Source organism: Monodon monoceros, unplaced genomic scaffold (assembly GCF_005190385.1).
Source record: "Monodon monoceros isolate NGI ecotype Baffin Bay Population unplaced genomic scaffold, NGI_Narwhal_1 Super_Scaffold_2, whole genome shotgun sequence".
In the NCBI taxonomy this organism is placed as follows: Eukaryota; Metazoa; Chordata; class Mammalia; order Artiodactyla; family Monodontidae; genus Monodon; species Monodon monoceros.
In genome coordinates, this window is record NW_021703776.1 from 15,254,498 (window position 1) to 15,271,468 (window position 16,971).

The 16,971-nt window shown below is 47.5% G+C and overlaps 1 protein-coding gene across 2 annotated transcripts in view; it reads left to right on the forward strand.

Annotated features, from left to right (window-relative positions):
• Nucleotides 1-3,186: 3,186 nt before the first annotated feature.
• LAMB1 (laminin subunit beta 1) overlaps nucleotides 3,187-16,971 on the forward strand; it is a 74,521-nt gene continuing 60,736 nt past the window's right edge. The window contains exons 1-5 of one of the 2 annotated variants that reach the window (XM_029232996.1): nucleotides 3,187-3,323; nucleotides 3,453-3,575; nucleotides 4,620-4,795; nucleotides 7,531-7,666; nucleotides 10,761-10,834. In XM_029232996.1, the coding sequence (XP_029088829.1) occupies nucleotides 3,539-3,575; nucleotides 4,620-4,795; nucleotides 7,531-7,666; nucleotides 10,761-10,834 (423 nt within the window). In that variant the 5' untranslated portion in view covers nucleotides 3,187-3,323; nucleotides 3,453-3,538. Of the gene's footprint in view, nucleotides 3,324-3,452; nucleotides 3,576-4,267; nucleotides 4,796-7,530; nucleotides 7,667-10,760; nucleotides 10,835-16,971 lie in introns of those variants that run through there. The other variant, XM_029232995.1, reaches the window with a different exon arrangement.

Here is a 16,971-nt window from a genome sequence, read left to right on the forward strand (position 1 = left end):
GCATAAACAAATAGTTATAAGATTATGTCATGTATGCCGTAACAGGCTTTTACAAGGTGTTGGTAGACAGAGCTGGGAGTGGAGAAGAGGGAGGAGAGAACGTCATGTTTAAGTAGAAGCGTTGAAGATGTGCGGTAGCTCACTAAGTTGATAAGGTCAAGGAGGGTCCATGTAGCAGTGAAATGAAGGTATAATATGAGGAGTATGTCTAGGGAACTTCAGGAGGCTAACATAGGCAGGGGGAAACCATTGAAAGCTTTTGAACGAAGGAGTGATGTGATCAAAGTTGTGCCTCTGAAAAATCCTTCCGGCAATGTTATAGAGGGTTAGGCTGGACAAGGGAAGAGTTTGGCAGTAGGAACACGAGCCAGGAGGCTCCTGCTGGCTTTCAGACCAGATGTGAGCAGAGACTGAACTAAGGCAGCGTGATGAGGTTGGAGTGATGGGGGCAGGATGGCTAGTTGCCACTAGAGTAGAAGTGACGGGACCTGATGAAGGGAGGAGGTGAAGGAGACAGAAATGTCCAGCTGGCTTCAAGAGTATGTGATCTGTGCAGCCTCACAGGGCCTCCCACTCAGAAGAGTCCCTACTGGCACCATCTTGAAATCACTGATAATTTTTGAATGAGGGGCCCCACGTGCTCATTTTCCTTTTGTACTTGGTCCTGTGAATCGTATGGTCTGTCCTGTTCCCAGGTTTCTGCGTTCAGCTAAGGGTGGGGGGATCATGGTACTAGCAACTGCAACTGGAAGCAGAAGAGATGGGTGGAGGGATGAGTTCAGTTTTGCAGCCCATGTGCCTATGGGTCATCAAAGTAATGATGGTCAATAGGCTGTTAGAAATTAGATGTAAATCGCAAGCCAGGTACATGCTAGAGTCATCCATGTGGGGCGTACCAAGGCCAAGGTGGTAGAGCCCTGGGATGTGGATGAAAGGGTGTAGAGGAGAAAGAAGCTGGAAACGGAACCTTCGGGAGCATTAATGTGTAAGGGATCAGAGAGGGAGAGAGAAAATGGGGGTGGGGGGCGGAGTCAGTCCTTTGGGAAATTTTTAGAGGGAACTGTGTCCTGGAAGCCAAGGAAAAGTCTTAAGAAGGGAAGAATTGTGAGGAACACATGCCACAGAATTATCCAATAGGGACACTGTCCATTGCATTTGGCAATTAGAGGGTTGGTGGTCATTACGGAGACCAGTGGTGGAGATGGAAGCCACATTCCAGTGGGATGGAGGAGAAACCAGGAGGAAACAAAAGTGAGTGCAGACTGTCCTTTTAAGAACCTGGGCTGTGAAGGCAAAGGGAGGAAAGGAGTAGAGGGGTGTGGAGAATAAAGCTTTTTGAATTTTTTTTTTTCCTCTTAACACGGGGGAATCGAGCAGGTTTGTGTGTGTGAGAGCATTGCTCTCAGGAGATGAGATGAGGGCACACTTTCCAGGGCAGAAGTACAAAAGATAAAGGTGGGAACGGAGACGGACACATTCATAGATGGAGTGGTCAGAATAGATGCATGCAAAAACAAACAAAAACCAACAAATCTAATTTTTTCAGTAATGGTAAGTTTACCACTGTAGGTGAAGTGTTAAGGCACACAGGGGACTTTCAGAGCGTGTTGAAGGTGCTTGCCCTCTGGGAAAGGACACTGACCTGCGACAGACAGAACTGCCGAGTAGCAGGGAGGGTTCAGCTGCTGTGAGAGCAGGGGCCGGTTTCCCCCAAAGAGGCAGAACCGAAGGCTGCCTGCAATTGGTATGGATGAAAAACTGTAATCAACTTTGGCCAAAGGGAGAAGACATTTGCTTGTGAATCTTTTTTAAGTTCTGAAGACCCTCCATCACAATATTAAGACCGTCGCAAGGGCACCCGCTCTCTCGGTGTTCAGGGCTGCGCAGATAGCACCAAGGATCCTGAGCATCGGGTAGAGGCAAAAATCTCCAGAGGCTGCAGCAGGGCAAGTCTTGATTTGGTGAATAATTAATGTATCACCAAGACGAGACCTAAGGCCTCCCTCCGTGGAAAGGATGTAGATAAACTCACAAAGCAGCTTACTCTGTGGTCTAATGATTAAACTTCCCTGGGCCCCTATTTCATTGCAACTAAGTTAAAAGCTGACCAACTGGCCACTTAAACGCTTCTCCCTGGCGTGATTAATTGGGAAACCAAATCTCCTGACTGGACTAACAACTAACTCTACTCCCCTCATTCCAGGGAGCACTTCTGCCCAGAGGACTAAAGAAAGCTCAAGCTCTGATTCCAGCCATTGCTAAGGCAGCAGAATTGGGTTAATTCACAGAAGGGGTGGCAGAATCACACCGCCAGCCTCTCTTCCCTCTCCAACCCCTAGAAGGGTAAGCGTGTATTTACCCCTTATTTAACCAGACAGGTCACACGCAATGCTGCTGGAGACCCGACGTTAGAGGCTTGCTCGCACGTCTCACCATTTGTACACCATGGAATTCCTGTCTAGAATTTGCGAGGTTGTGCTTTGTGGAGGTTGTGGACAAGTGTGTCTCATGAGAGACTTCCCAGCTTCGTGGCTGAGTCGACCCTTTCACGGTAAGATGGGAAAAAAGCGTCACTACCAAGAGCGGCGGTTCGAGAAGTTACCTGAATTCGAGCCATACGTCTGGATTTAGGTAAAAAGTAGATTGGAAAAAAAAAAAAGATGGGTAATTCAATGCTGTGGCCACCTGGGTAGCAGGGACTCCAGGCAGGTCCTGAGCTGGTGCGCAAAGGCAGCGGAGCGAAGAGCACTTTCCTTCGTTCGAATGAAGACATCAGAGGTGGCGCCCAGCCCGGGCTCAGCAATACAAGGGGGCTTCCCTGCTTTCTCAGGAGCAAACCTGCCAGGTCGACCCTCTTTCTAAAGGGTTTAACCAGCCCTCCCGGAGCGCTGGGTGCCAGAGTTTATAGCCTTGGGCACCTCTTCATGACTCACTCCTTACAAATGTAAATGCACGAGCCAGTGCACCCGTAGGTCCCAACCCGCCTCCTCGCCTGCGATCCGAGCACCTCCCGCCCCTGCCCTGCGCACCGCTCGGGACGCGCACCCTGCGGCCGCCCCGCAGCTCTGCGCAGGGAACGTTTAGAGCCACAGCCCCGCCGCGTCCACAGATGCGGCCTTAAAACAAAAGAGGCGCCGGGGGAGGGTTGGACCTGGCCCTCACCCCCTCCCCGCCAAGTCGGGGCCGCCCGCCCCCTCCGCTCCGGCTCCCCGTGTGCGCATGAGCAGAGGCGCCACCCTCGGTTCCTCCCAGGGCGAAACTTTCTAATTCCCTTCTTTGGGCTCCGGGGCTGCCAGGAGCCGGGAGAGCGCTCGCCCTGCTGGGTGAGGAGAACAAAGTGGCGGCGCGATTTTTCCCTCCCCATCCCCCCGCTTCCGTGGGAGCGGCAGGAAATGCGAGGGCCCCTCTCTTCTCCCTGAATATTTGCCTTTTTTTTCTCTCCCCCTCTCCAGAAAGGAAGACGGCGGAAAAGAGCCGGCGGCTCGGCGGCCGTGTCCTCCACTCCTCTGCTGTGTCCCCTCGGCTGCAGGGACTGGCCATGGGGCGGCTCCAGATGTTCGCATTCAGTTTCTTAGGTAATTCCGAGGAAACGGTGGGGGAAGGGCGTGGGCTTGGACGCGGGGAAAGAATAAACCAAGCTGTTGGTCCCAGCTTCGGGGGAGCCTGGGGGATCGAGAGAGGGGCCTGGTGGAAATTCTGCGCTGGGATTAAACGCCAGCGCCCTGGGTGGTAGCCGGGGACGGCGTGCGAGGATCGCAGGCGACTGCATCGCGGGGGGCTGTGCCAGAGCTCCGGGTGCTCCCGTGGCTGCCTCTCTGGGCTTGGCATCTCCGGCCCTTTCTCGGTGGGTGTCTCCGTCGCTGGGGTCAGGCTTCATGGGATGGAGGGCTCGCCAGAAGCCCATTTTCCGGGAAAGTGCCCCGGGCTGAGCGCAGGCTTCGTTCTGGGAACAGATTGGGGCCATGTGGCTTTAATTAAGCATCGCTGTTTGCCCCCGGATGGCGCCAGAAACAGCTGGACCGGTAGCGTCCCCGGAATGACGAATTGTTGAAGCCAATCCAAAGCCGCAGGGACTGTCCACCGGCCCCTCGCTCGGGAGAGTGGCGTCCCCCGCGAGCCCCACCATCCCCCGTCGCCCGGCGAAGCGCCCGCGTTCTCCGAGCGTGCATGCACACACACGCGCCCGCACGCTCACAGATTTCCGCGCACACACACGCGCTGTCACGCCGAGGATATACAGGCTGCCGCGTGCACGCGGGTTCACAGACACACACGTGCGCGGGTACGGGTGTGCGGCGTTTGGCCACCTGCCTCCCTGCGCCCAGGTCCAGGCGTGTCGAAGTGCCCGGAGCTGCTTCCCGGGCAGATTAGGGTGGGCGCGAGTGTAGGTGGGTTTCCTGGGAGTGATGCTCTCGGCTGCTGGACAAACTTGACGTCTCTGTTAATGTCTGAATCCTCTCCACGTCCTGCCTTCCTGGCCTCGATCATCTCCCCATTGTGTCTCTTTTCTGTGTATCCTGCTTTTTTTCTGAATCTACTCTCTCCCCGCCCCTGCTTATTCCCTTTGCTGGGGCCCGCTCCCTGCTTGTGCCCTACCCTGTCGCCTGACCCTTCCACAGCCCTGTGCGGAGCCCAAGTGAGTGCTCAAGAACCCGAGTTCAGCTACGGCTGCGCGGAGGGCAGCTGCTACCCGGCCACCGGCGACCTTCTCATCGGCCGAGCCCAGAAGCTCTCCGTGACCTCGACCTGTGGGCTGTACAAACCCGAGCCTTACTGTATCGTCAGCCACCTCCAGGTGAGGGGAGAGATGGCTCCAGGCTCTGCGCGCGCGAGCCTCCTCCAGTCCAGACCGAAGGGGAAGGCTCAGGGGACTCCGCATCCTGCCAGCGATCCAGATAGGAAGCGCCGCAGCCAGGGAGTCCCGGGATTAGGCTGGTAGCTCTCACCCTTTTGCACTGTGGTGGCTCACAGTTTGCACAGTTGCATCCGCCAAACATTTCCTGCCGAGGCCACAGTCAGTGTGGAAAGGCAGGGCTGCAGACAGATCTGGTGGCCCCTGCCCCCAAGCCCTGACCTCTAAAAGACCCGTGTCTTTTTTTTTGTTGGTTGGTTTGGTTTGTTTTTTAATCCTTTTCTCTTTGGAAATGTATATAAAAGGTGGTTTAACCTCTTCTTTTTTATATACTGAGTGGTGATCTTGGGCTTTTCCCAAATCTTTCACTTGGATAAAGAGTATTCCAGCACTGACAGACACCTTGCAAGGTCACTCCCGTCATGGAGAAAAACACTCCAATGTTTTTGTCTCCTCATTTGGTGCTGTTCCCATCTACTTCCATTAGATAGCAGAATTAGATGCTTGCTTTTTCAGAATGCCCTGGTTGCCATGGTACCCAATAGAGGAGGACTAAAACGAAATTTCCGAGTGTTATCTGTTTCTAAAAGTAGACCCAGATCCTAGCTTTCAAAGGTCACGTTTTTAATAAAACTAATTTTAAAAGAAGGCACAGAGCTTCCCTGGTGGCGCAGTGGTTGAGAGTCCGCCTGCCGATGCGGAGGACACGGGTTTGCGCCCCGGTCCGGGAAGATCCCACATGCCGCGGAGCGGCTGGGCCCGTGAGCCATGGCCGCTGAGCCTGCACTCCGCAATGGGAGAGGCCACAACAGTGAGAGGCCGGTGTACCGCCAAAAAAACAAAACAAAGAAGGCACAAAGCATAAACCACCCAGAATCAAAATCCCTTTCCTTGATTTTGAAAAGGGAGGCAGGTATCTCTGGCCTCTAAAGCCAGCATAAGGGTTAATTTCCTGCGCAGGGCAAGTGCCAAGCCACTTGCTCGAAACTTGGTCACTGCACCCACCTGCAGATCTGCCCTTCAGGAGTGGGACAGAATACCGTGTGGTTTGCAGGCAGATGCCTTCAAGTGGAGTCACGTTTACAAAGCAGGAGGAGAGCCCATTCTGGAGACCTGATAAATTAAACCAAAGGAATGTGGTAAAGTGGATTCCACTTACTTGCTTCCAGGTTTATACGGAGATGTCTAGACTGCTTCCTCCTGATTAGAAGGGAGGCTGTAATTAAACTTTTTTTAAGTTCTGGTAATTGTTCTCCAGTATTAGTTTCCTTGGCTACAAGTTACTGAAGGCAGTTGATGTTACCTTTTCTAACATTAGCATGTAAATTTTACCTAAAATATTATGCTAACATTTACCTCCGAGGCCAGGACATCCTATAAATGAATCACCAGATCCTGAAGCCAGCTTTGACCAGAATGAGAATTGGATTATTTGCCTTAAAAGCAAGTAGAGCCAGACTCTCTGGTTTATGTGATTAGCCATGAAATTGTGGAGGACTCTTCAGAGATATTAGAGCCTAAAGAAAGGCACTGGGTGTGTACTTCTCTCAGATGTTGAACAGGTGAAGAATTGAGGCAGGAAGTGTAAGTATTTTGTCCAGGGTCCCATTGTATTCCTGACTTCTAGTTGGTACATCCTGCCAGTCTCTAAATCCTTTTGGGAGGAGGGTGATAAGTAATAGCTAGCTAAATAAATACATAAAAAGTGCAGTCAGTTGATACTGTCCTTATAAGAATATCACCCTTGCTTAAATGTTGTTTGTAAGATGTGTGTGGGTCTCTATAGATTTCCATCTCAGTGTCACTTTCAGACCTAAGAGTAATATGCATTTCAGAAAATCTTAGAGAGCAAAGCGTTATGTGGAAAAGGGAACTTTAAGTGATGCTGTTTATAATTCACAGTGATGCAGTGCAATGAGGGCTGTTTTGGCTGTGACCCCCATTTTAGGGAAAAGGAAAGTGAGAAGAGAGAAGTTCAAAGCTACTCTAAAACCTAAAGTATATTTTTAGTTCGGGTCCAATTTGGCGTTCTTTGAATTGGTCCCAGTTTTCAGTGCTCCCAACGTGAGAGTCTGGTGTCCTCTTCCTGGATATTCTGAGCAGTTTGTAGGCTAGCCTGCTCGCTGCCACTGTGAATTCACTGCTGGGGCAGAGGAGAAGCTAAGAAATCTTTATCTGTAGTTCCCAAAGCTGCTTAAATATGTCTGCCTAATAACTGGTTTCTGCTTTATATAGGTTTTTGAAAATCAGGCCACTTGAACTGTTCTCTTTTTATTTTCAGTTTCCTTTATGTCAGCAAAAATTCTCTAAAAGCTCCTCTGCAGTTTGCTTCAAGAGTAAACTTCTCCAGCTATTGACTGAGATTAAGACTTAAGCCTAGAACTTTCATTTTGATTAAATTAATAGCTTGTGGAAACAATGCCGCCTTCTACTTTTAACCTTGAAGTTGCAAGAGAAGAGGAAAATTTCAGGAGTATTTCATATTCAGTTAAGTTAAAAGGTGAAAGACGTATGACAGGTCATTTAAGTAATTTTGGCCCATGCATTTTTCTTGAAGCAAGTAGGTTGGGTTTTTGTATTGTGGGCTTGATTTTGGTATGTGTGTGTGTGTGTGCGTGCGCGTGCGCGTGCGCGTGCGCGATTGCTTCCTAGACTCATAGAACTGACTTTGCTTTCAGGAGGACAAAAAATGCTTCATATGCAATTCACAAGATCCTTATCATGAAACCCTGAACCCTGACAGTCATCTCATTGAAAATGTGGTCACGACATTTGCTCCAAACCGTCTTAAGATCTGGTGGCAATCCGAAAATGGTATGTGGTTGGTATGGGGATAAGTTCCAAGGAGTGTGACTGGTCACCTGGAAGGGGTTTACGGACTACTGGGTGTTTGTAATTACGATTGGTTTCTCTATCCTGGAATTATGGCCTTTGACAGATTTACTGCCTGAAGCACTAACTTCTCTTGGTAAAATCCGATCCTTCTTCCTGAAGTATGCACTTCCTATAAGAAAGAAGTCTTTCATGCGAGACCAAAGGAGTATTTCATAGTCTTCATACTGAGGGGGCCTTGGGGAGCGTGGGCATGGGCCGGGGGCAGTCTGGGGAGGGCGTGGGAAGGCCCTGCATCATCTCAGGCCCTTATTCCTCCACAAAACAGCATTTTTGATTTTCATCAACCCCAAAGGAAAGGGCAGAATCAACGCCCACCATCTTCTTTCCATCTAGAGAACATTTAATCATAGTACTCTGAGTATACATTAGATGTAGTTTTTCAGACTCAACGTGGATAATGACCCCAAGTCAGCTTTTCCAGTGAGTGTGTGAATCCCACCGTTTTTCCTTTCTTTGCCTCTTGGGTTTTGGTTTAATAAATTCATCAAATATGATGTTACTGTTGCGGTACAACTAAGCCCAAATCAGTTTTGCATTTGTTTCAAACTTGAATTCTGAAATTTGAGGGTTAAAGGTAGAGTTAATGTGTTTGGCATTAACAATGTTACCATTAGATCTTTTGTTTTTAATTAATTTATTTTTGGCTGCGTTGGGTCTGTGTCGCTGCGCGTGACCTTTCTCTAGTTGGAACAAGCAGGGGCTACTCTTCATTGCGGTGTGCAGGCTTCTCATTGCGGTGGCTTCTCTTTTTGTGGAGCATGGGCTCTAGGTGTGCGGGCCTCAGTACTTGCGGCATGTGGGCTCAGTAGTTGTGGCTCGAGGGCTCTAGAGCGCAGGCTCAGTAGTTGTGGCACACGGGCTTAGCTGCTCTGTGGCAAGTGGGATCTTCCCAGGCCAGGAATCGAACCCATGTCCCCTGCATTTGCAGGCGGATTCTTAACCACTGCGCCACCAGGGAAGTCCCGACCATTAGATCGTTTTTTACAAAACATTTATGAGAAAGGACTCTCAAAGAAGTGAATCTAAGCCTGGGCAGAGAAAGCCTGGGACTTCTGAAACCACATAGGGCTTATGACAAATGTGGGACGTTTCTGACTGTCCGCGTTTTTCCAGTGAGACCGAAAGACAATTAGAAGAAGGATGCCTCAACATCAGTATCAAGTTGATAGACAGTAAAATAGTTCATCACGTGCTATTGTTCTAGAGGAGGGTTTTTCTTGGTTACATCAGGACTTAATCAGTCTCTACAACTTTGAGTTTGTGGGACAAAAGAGGCCAAATGCCAGAAAGAAGGGATTTTCAAATAGAGGGGTTTGAGGGCGCTGTCACTCTGTCACAAGAGATCACACAGATGAGATTAGATGGATGGAACTTAGTTTTAGAAAGTCAGACTGAATGTTACTGTCCCCTCTCATCTCTCTGCTGTCTGATAGGTCACAAGTGCAGAGTTTGTTTAGGAATGTGATTTTATCTATTTATGTTTTGTCCAAGATGAGCTTTACGTGACGTGACGTGTTAAATTATCAGTACTCAGGCCCAGAAACAGTCTTGGAATGTGCAGCTACTTTTAACTTACCCCTCATGATGCTTTACTCCTAGGTCCGACAGAAATCAAGTATACCATAGAAGAATGATCTCATTTCTTTTCTCCGTGGATTTTTCTTCCCATATTTAAAAAAAAAAAAACCTGCAGTGTTTTATCAGGCTAGGAATCTAAAATGGAATGCGCTTTTCAAGCCCACATTGCCGGATACGTTCTTATGTTACAGAACTGGTCCTAGTCTTGCTTGTACTTTACGCTATTTCGTTATCTCTTCATTTTAAACAAATAGTGCAGGTTTTTAAAAGCCTGGGAAAGGAGAGAGAGATAGTTGCTTAGCTAACCTTGTAGTGGAGAGTAGGTTTGTAGTACAGTTTCTTTCTAATAAGTTAGATAAGGTTAGTTAGCACGGCTATGTTTTTCTTTAACATTCCAACTAACTCATATCTGTTCCAGTGACCGCTTCCCCCCCACCCCCATCCCCAATTGACTTGGCAGTTGTCCAGTGGGAGAGTTTATTTCAAAAGTCCTACTGATTTCCCGAAAATACACCAGCCTGTGACATCATTCATCCCGACACATTCCTGTCTTCCTGCATTTAAGACTTCTTTTGCTTCAGAAGATGGACCCCCAAAAGCTCTCTCGAGCACAGGAAATGTGGAAAGGTCTCCTTCGCTAAACAGGCAGGCTTGAGGGCCCAAGGGATTGGGGAGGAGGTGCTTTCCGTCCCTGGAATTCCAGTGGATTGACCCCCAGGGCATAGTGCAGAGGCTCATTTGTTTGTTCAGGCTTTCCCCTGAAAGGGAAGATGTTAGTATTTGTTCTGGGCCAGTTTATTTATTTGACCCATTCTTTGTCTCTTTGGCATTGTTTCTCAGTTGTGGAAATGCACCCAAAGGCTTCTTCTCCATCAGGGATAGGTTTTTCTAAATTGGAGTGTAACTCAGAAAACGTGGTGGACTCTTATTTGTTTTCTTTGCTGCTGCACAGAACAAAAGGAATATGTTTGTGTGGACTGGAAGAGGATTGTGTTCCTGGGCTTCAGACAGCAAAGCTGAACCCCTACTGTGCACAGGAAGTGCCCCCTCTTGTTTCGCCTTTGAGAGAGTCCCTTGGCTTAGTGGGTTGGGAAGACTTTTCATTTTTTTCCTAAGCAAAAGATGTCTTTCTTGACAGCAACTAAAGGCTGTCATTCTGACATTCTGCCAGATGTCTTGTTCCAGGGAACACATTCAATACGTTGAACTCCAGAATGGTTGATGAACAACTGAAGAATCATTCTGAGACGTGCTCCATCACCTGAATCAAGCCAGGGTTTTATCATTATTTATCTTATCTTCAGCTTAAGATGGACCGCAGAGAGAACTCCTATGCGGAGCCTAAGGATACTTGAAGAGAATTGTCTCAGTTGTTCACAGATGTTCCCGTTTACCTTGCTGTTTCCTTTTGTCTTTTCAAAAAAATCTCCTATAGGCGTGGAAAATGTAACCATCCAACTGGATTTGGAAGCAGAATTCCATTTCACTCATCTCATCATGACCTTCAAGGTAAGGTCTAACTTTCTCACAAATTCCCCTTTCAAAATGGATGGCTGTTGCGGGTTGGCCTCAGTGGGAACCTAAACATTATTGTTGCTATAAATTGGGATAATTGAACAGCTTTTCAACATGGGCATGAAGAACTACGCTTAACAGATACTCTCTTCATGGCAGTAAGTAGAGAGAGCCACTGTTCTAAGATGATTTGACTGTAAACTGTTAATTAGATATCCGTTTATTTCCCCATGGAGACAGGCAGCTTTGACCTGCTCCCAAATCATAGTAAGACATCTGGAGAGTCAGTCCCTGCTCCCTTGGGTTGATGTTTTAATGCTGACTTTGGTAACTGAAAAGGAAGTGTATTATCTTTGGTTTTCAAGGTTTTGCAAAATATGTGGGAGCGGTTTTTGAGTTCCTTAAGAAATGTGCTTGCCTTCTTCAACGTGGATTTTTCCCATCCTTTTTCTTTGAGAGATGTAAAATGACTCCAGGACTAGGGAATGTCTGTGTACAAAGTCCCTTTGTTTCTTCTTAAGCAGCTGCCTGGAAATGACAGGCTTCACATGGCTTAAAGTACACGTTGGTGCACACAAAACCTATAATTTACTTATTGCTTCTCAGATTAAAATCACTTTTGAATCGTTTTCAGTTGGGGGCCTTATCTACACCTTCTCAGGTTTGGAAGAGGTGCCAGGGGTAGGTTTACAGTGTGGGCGGGTAGCCATGAAAGTCTTGCTTGTGTCCTCTGCCTAAGCCTGGGCGGCCAAGGGCCAGGGGTGGGCGTGGAAGTCACAGCGTGACTAGGAGGGATGCTGGGCTGCTGGTCCCCAGGCCTGAGCTCTTCATCCCCTTGCTCCTCCACGGGAACCTGCTGTTGCTGGTTGGGGTGGGCGGGGGGAAGGTTTACACGGTGGCACCTGGTCCCACGAGGGATTAGGGAGGACTTTTCCTAAACCACGCCCTGTCCCTTCATTGGCCATATGCTCAACCTGGCAGTTAGAAGTGAGACTCAGCTTCGGATGTTGCCTTCACGTTATGGGACACCTAAAAATACTCAAAATCGTCTTTATGAATGTTTATGGTCCTATCTTTTACTTTGTTCATTTTCTCCTTTTAAAAGGTAAAACTACCTTTTATGGGTAGTTCGTTTATATCCAAAAGTCGGGTGGGCACATATCCTGTAGTTGAATACTCATTCAAGTGAGTACAATGGGCCAAAGATGAAATTCTGTGCAGAAGTGCTGAAAGTCAAACAGAGGAGGTGGTGATTAAACTGAGACCTAAAGAATGGGTACAAGTTGGCACAACTCATCCTTTGGGCCCCTAGTTCACGTGTGAAAAGCAACATCTACAGGATTGCACAGATTTGGGTGTGACTCCCCATTCTGTCCCTTACTGGCACGTGTGGCCAGAGCTTCTCCTTCCTTTTTGGTAAAATGGGAAGAAAAATAACGCCTGCATTATAGGGATGATCTTACCACCCTGGCGTATAGTGGGAGCCTGATTGCTTTTATATATGCTGATGCTTGGCATGTAGTAATTGCTTTACAAATATGGCCTAAATAAGTGGATAAATGAATTCAGTCATCTTCTGTTTGTAAGAAACTACCTTAGATTTTAAAGATAGCATGTTCCTGCTCTGCGCTGTCCGGAAGCTCCAATCTTCTAGGGGAGAAATACGTACTTGCAAATAACTTACAGTACAAGGTAGGATGTGCTCACTGCTATAGCAGAAGTTCGGATAAAGTACGTGGGCAGGGAGGAGAGTGAGATTCATTTTTGCCTGGGATAAAGGAGAAAGCTTTACGAGGAGGGGACTGAGATTGCACTTGACCTGGGCCAGGAAGAGTGAGCGTGACTTTAGGGAGAGCAGGTAGAAGAAAAACCCTTCTTGGCAGTGTGAGAGCAAAGCTCTAGTGGTGGGACAGTTCGGGCAGAGTTTGTTCAACACTTACTATGTAGACGTGCCTTGAACTTGGGCTAGTGAAGGGAGGAGCGGGAAGTAAGGTTACAGCCAGAAGGACTTTGCTTCCTTGCTGAGGGGTGTGAACTTTATAGAAAATGGGGAGCCATCGACAGGAAATGAGACCTGTGTTTCAGGAAGGGAGCCAAGAGGAAATACAGAGGAGGGCCTGGGGCATGGAGACGAGAGGGCACAGAGGCAGGGGGCTCTCAAGGTCAGCGGTAAGGGGGAGCTGGAACTGACTTAGGCAGGGGTGGTGTTAACGCAAAGGCTGCCTGTGGCTCTCAAGTAGGAGGAAGCCTCCTGCTGCAACCCGGAGTCCTGGCAGTGTGACTTGGAGAGCTTTTCCCAGTCCCACGTCGCCCCTTGCTGCCCTCTCTGCTACCCTCTGCTACTGTTGCCTTGGAGAGTCATTGCCGAGAGGAGAGCCCTTGTTTTCTAAGGGAGTCAGTCGGACCCTTTAGAATCAAAGACTCAGCCATGAATTGGAGAAGGAGTAGAAGCAGAACAGCAGAAGGCAGGGATGAATCAAAATTTACTGAGATGTCCAAGCTGGGGAGCTAGGAGGGTGGTGATACCATTGAGTGGTGAGGACAGGAAGGGGTCGAGGATGAAGAGTGTGTTTATTCCTTTTTTTTTAAATTTATTTTATTGAAGTATAGTTGGTTTACAATGTTCTGTTAAGTTCTGCTGTACAGCAAAGTGATTCCATTATGGAAACGAATGTATATATATATTCTTTTCCATTATGGTTTATCACAGGACATTGAATATACTTCCCTGTGCTATACAGTAGGACCTTGTTGTTTATCCGTTCTGTATATAATAGTTTGCATCTACTAATCCCAAACTCCCAGTCCACCCCAACCCCCTCCCCCTTGGCAGTCATAAGTCTGTCCTCTACGTCTGTGAGTCTGTTTCTGTTTCATAGATGTAAGCTCATTTGCGTCATATTTTAGATTCCACATAATAGGTGATAGTATATGGTATTTGTCTCTCTGTTTCTGACTTAGTGTGATAATCTCTAGGTCCATCTGTGCTGTTGCAAATGGCATTATTTCATTCACTTTTATGGCTGAGTAATATCCCATTGTATATATGTACCACATCTTCTTTATCCGTTCATCTGTCGATGGACATTGAGGTTGCTTCCACGTCTTGGCTTTTGTGAATAGTGCTGTTTTGAACACAGGGGTGCATGTATCTTTGAATTATAGTTTTGTCTGGGTGTATGCCCAGGAGTGGGATTGCTGGATCATATGAGAGTGTGTTTGTTCTAACTCGTGTTTGCGTGGACATGGCTGTTTACTAAGTGGATTAGATTTTCTTAGGGTAGCAAAACCCAGTTAGCATATCCACAGTCTGTTTTTGTTCATAGCCAAAGGTTTCCAAACTTACAGCTCCTTTGTTTAGTATAAATTCAGAGGCAGCTATGCAGCAGTGTGAGGCCTGAGAAGGTCAGTGACTCAGCAATGAACATGGAAGGGCTTCCCTTCTGTAGGTAAAATGTGTTGTCCCAGTTTCCAGCAGCTTCCTAACTTCACAGAAAATTGGATAACTCGTCAATGGCCTTTTGGGACTTAGAAGGTTCCAGAAGGGAGAGAGAAGGAAGCATAACCAGGACTGGCTATAAGGCTTTTCCTCTCTGCTGTCTTGTGCCACAGAGACATCAGGCTAGTCTCTCTCCAAAGTGTTGCCACCCACGAGGCAGGTCCCCTGGGGAGTTTGCCTTGGTTCAGTTATTGGGTTTTTTCCCCCTTTGTTTAAAATTTTTAGTCTAATACTCTCTTGGGTTTAATAAAGTATCATTTTCTCGTATTTCTGAATAGGTTAAAAAAAAACACCTGAGCAACTAGTAAATGTATAAGTCAAGGAATCTGTCGAAATGTGACTTTTCATTTCCTTACCCTTGTCTCCTTTTATCCGTGAGAAATACCATCAGGATTATGAAGGATGGTGCAAGGAGAGCTGGGCAGGTACTAGTTTTCACCCTTAGTTGTCACCCAGATTTCTGTCAAGCATTTGTTTTTTTTTTTTTTTTATGGTCCTGTTCAAGTTCTGGTATTGGTCGTCTTGGCCCCCAACGTTTACTCTGTTTAAAAATTTTTTTTATTTTTATGTTTTTTTTTTGTTTGTTTTTTTTTTTGCGGTGCGCGGGCCTCTCGCTGCTGCGGCCTTTCCCGCCGCGGAGCACAGGCTCCGGACGCGCAGGCTCAGCGGCCATGGCTCACGGGCCCAGCCGCTCTGCGGCATGTGGGATCTTCCCGGACCGGGGCATGAACCCGCGTCCCCTGCATCGGCAGGCGGACTCTCAACCACTGCGCCACCAGGGAAGCCCTATTTTTATGTATTTTTAAAGGTTACTTTCCATTTACAGTTATTAGAAAATATTGGCCGTACTCCCTGTGTTGTACAACACAAAACATCCTGGAGCCTGTCTTCTACCAAGTAGCTTGTGCCTCCCACTTCCCCACCCCTCCATCGCCCCTCCCCCGCCCCCCACTGGTAACCCCTAGTTTGTTCTCTGTATCTGTGAGTCAAGCACTGGTTTGAATTCAGAAGTGAGTGTCCCTGTTGAGCTTCCGTTTGCTGAGTTGCCTTAACTTTCTTGATCTTCCTCCATCGTCATCTGACTGCCACTTCCCGAAAGGCACTTACCCTGTTCATCACTGTTGAAGCTTTTGCCTATTTTTAGTGCTCATTCTGCTTCATCTCTTTTTCCCCGTTGCCCCTGTTCACCACACCCTCCTAAATCTCCATCCTGCCTCAGTTTCCAGAATTCTTGTCTTTTTCTTCCTTCCTCTCTGACATCCATTTTTCAGGCTTCTATTACACCATTAGCCAGTGAGGCAAAAAAGATCTTCATTCAGCCTGGATTTGAAAGGTCTTCATTCAGTCTGGACTGAAATCTCTCTGCCAATACCTGGCGAGTTAACTAATGTCCCTGAGCCTCGATTTCCTCATCTGTCAGACAGATGTGTTGTTAAGGTATATTAGTTTGCCAGGGCTGCCATAACACAGTAGCACAGACTGGGTGGCTTGAACAACAGAAATGTATTTTCTAGGGTTCTCAAGGGACAAAGTTTGAGATCAAGGTGTCGGCAGAGTTGGTTTCTTCTGTGGCCTCTTTCTCTCCTTGACTTTTAGATGACTGTCTTCTCCTTGTGTCTTCACCTGGTCTTCTGTCTGGACCTGTCTGTGTCCTGATGTCTTCTTCTCAGAAGGATACCAGTCATATGTGATTAGGGTCCACTCCAGTGGCCTCACTTTACTTTAATTACCCCTTTAAAGACCCTATCTTCAAATACAGTTATAGTCTGAGGTACTAGGGATTAGGTCTTGAACATCAGAATTTGGGAAGGACACAGTTCAGCCCGTAATGGAAGGTTAAATGAAATAATGTGATTAAAGTTCCCAGCACCCCTCTCTTGTCTTCTACTAGCGCTTTGTTGATGTTGGAGCACTGACTTGGCTCTCTTTTATCTTGTCCTTTTCTTTTTGAGGGGAAATTAAATATTTGGAGGTTTCAAATACTGTATGTATACAGTGCCTCCCAAATCCATGTTTCAAGTTCCATTCTCATAGCTGAGTCCAAGACCACTGTTTCCAGTTGTCCAGTGGGCGTCTCGATTCTGAGACCTTGCACGTAACTAGACCCAAACTACATGCCTTTGCTTCTCTTCTGTATCTTTGTTAGTAGTAGCACACACGCCCACCTACCTAAGCTCAGGGGTTCCTGTTTCTTTCTTCTCCCTCCCTTTCCACTGGAATCAAACTGATCACCAAGTGCAATTCAGCGTATTTTACTTCCAGTAAATTTTCAGAGCAGTCAATCCCATCCCTTTATCGCAGTCCACACTGTAATGCTTGAGTTAAGACCATCTTTTTTCTGTTCACTTGGTTCCCTGGTCTCTTGTTTTGTCCATGTCCAGTAACTGCTGGAGTTGTTTTTCTGAAGTGCAGTCTAAGCATTTCATTCTGTTCACTTAAATGTTTCAGTATTCCCCTTCATTGCATAAAGTAAACCCCTTAGCATGGCAACAAATTCCTTCCCAACCAACCCCTCCTGCCACCTGTAACCACCTCTACCCACTGTCCGGAAAACACCCAGTTACCGTTTTAAGATAAGTTTGATGCTATCTTCTCTCTGAAGCATTCCCTGGGGGGGGGGGGGGGGGGGGGG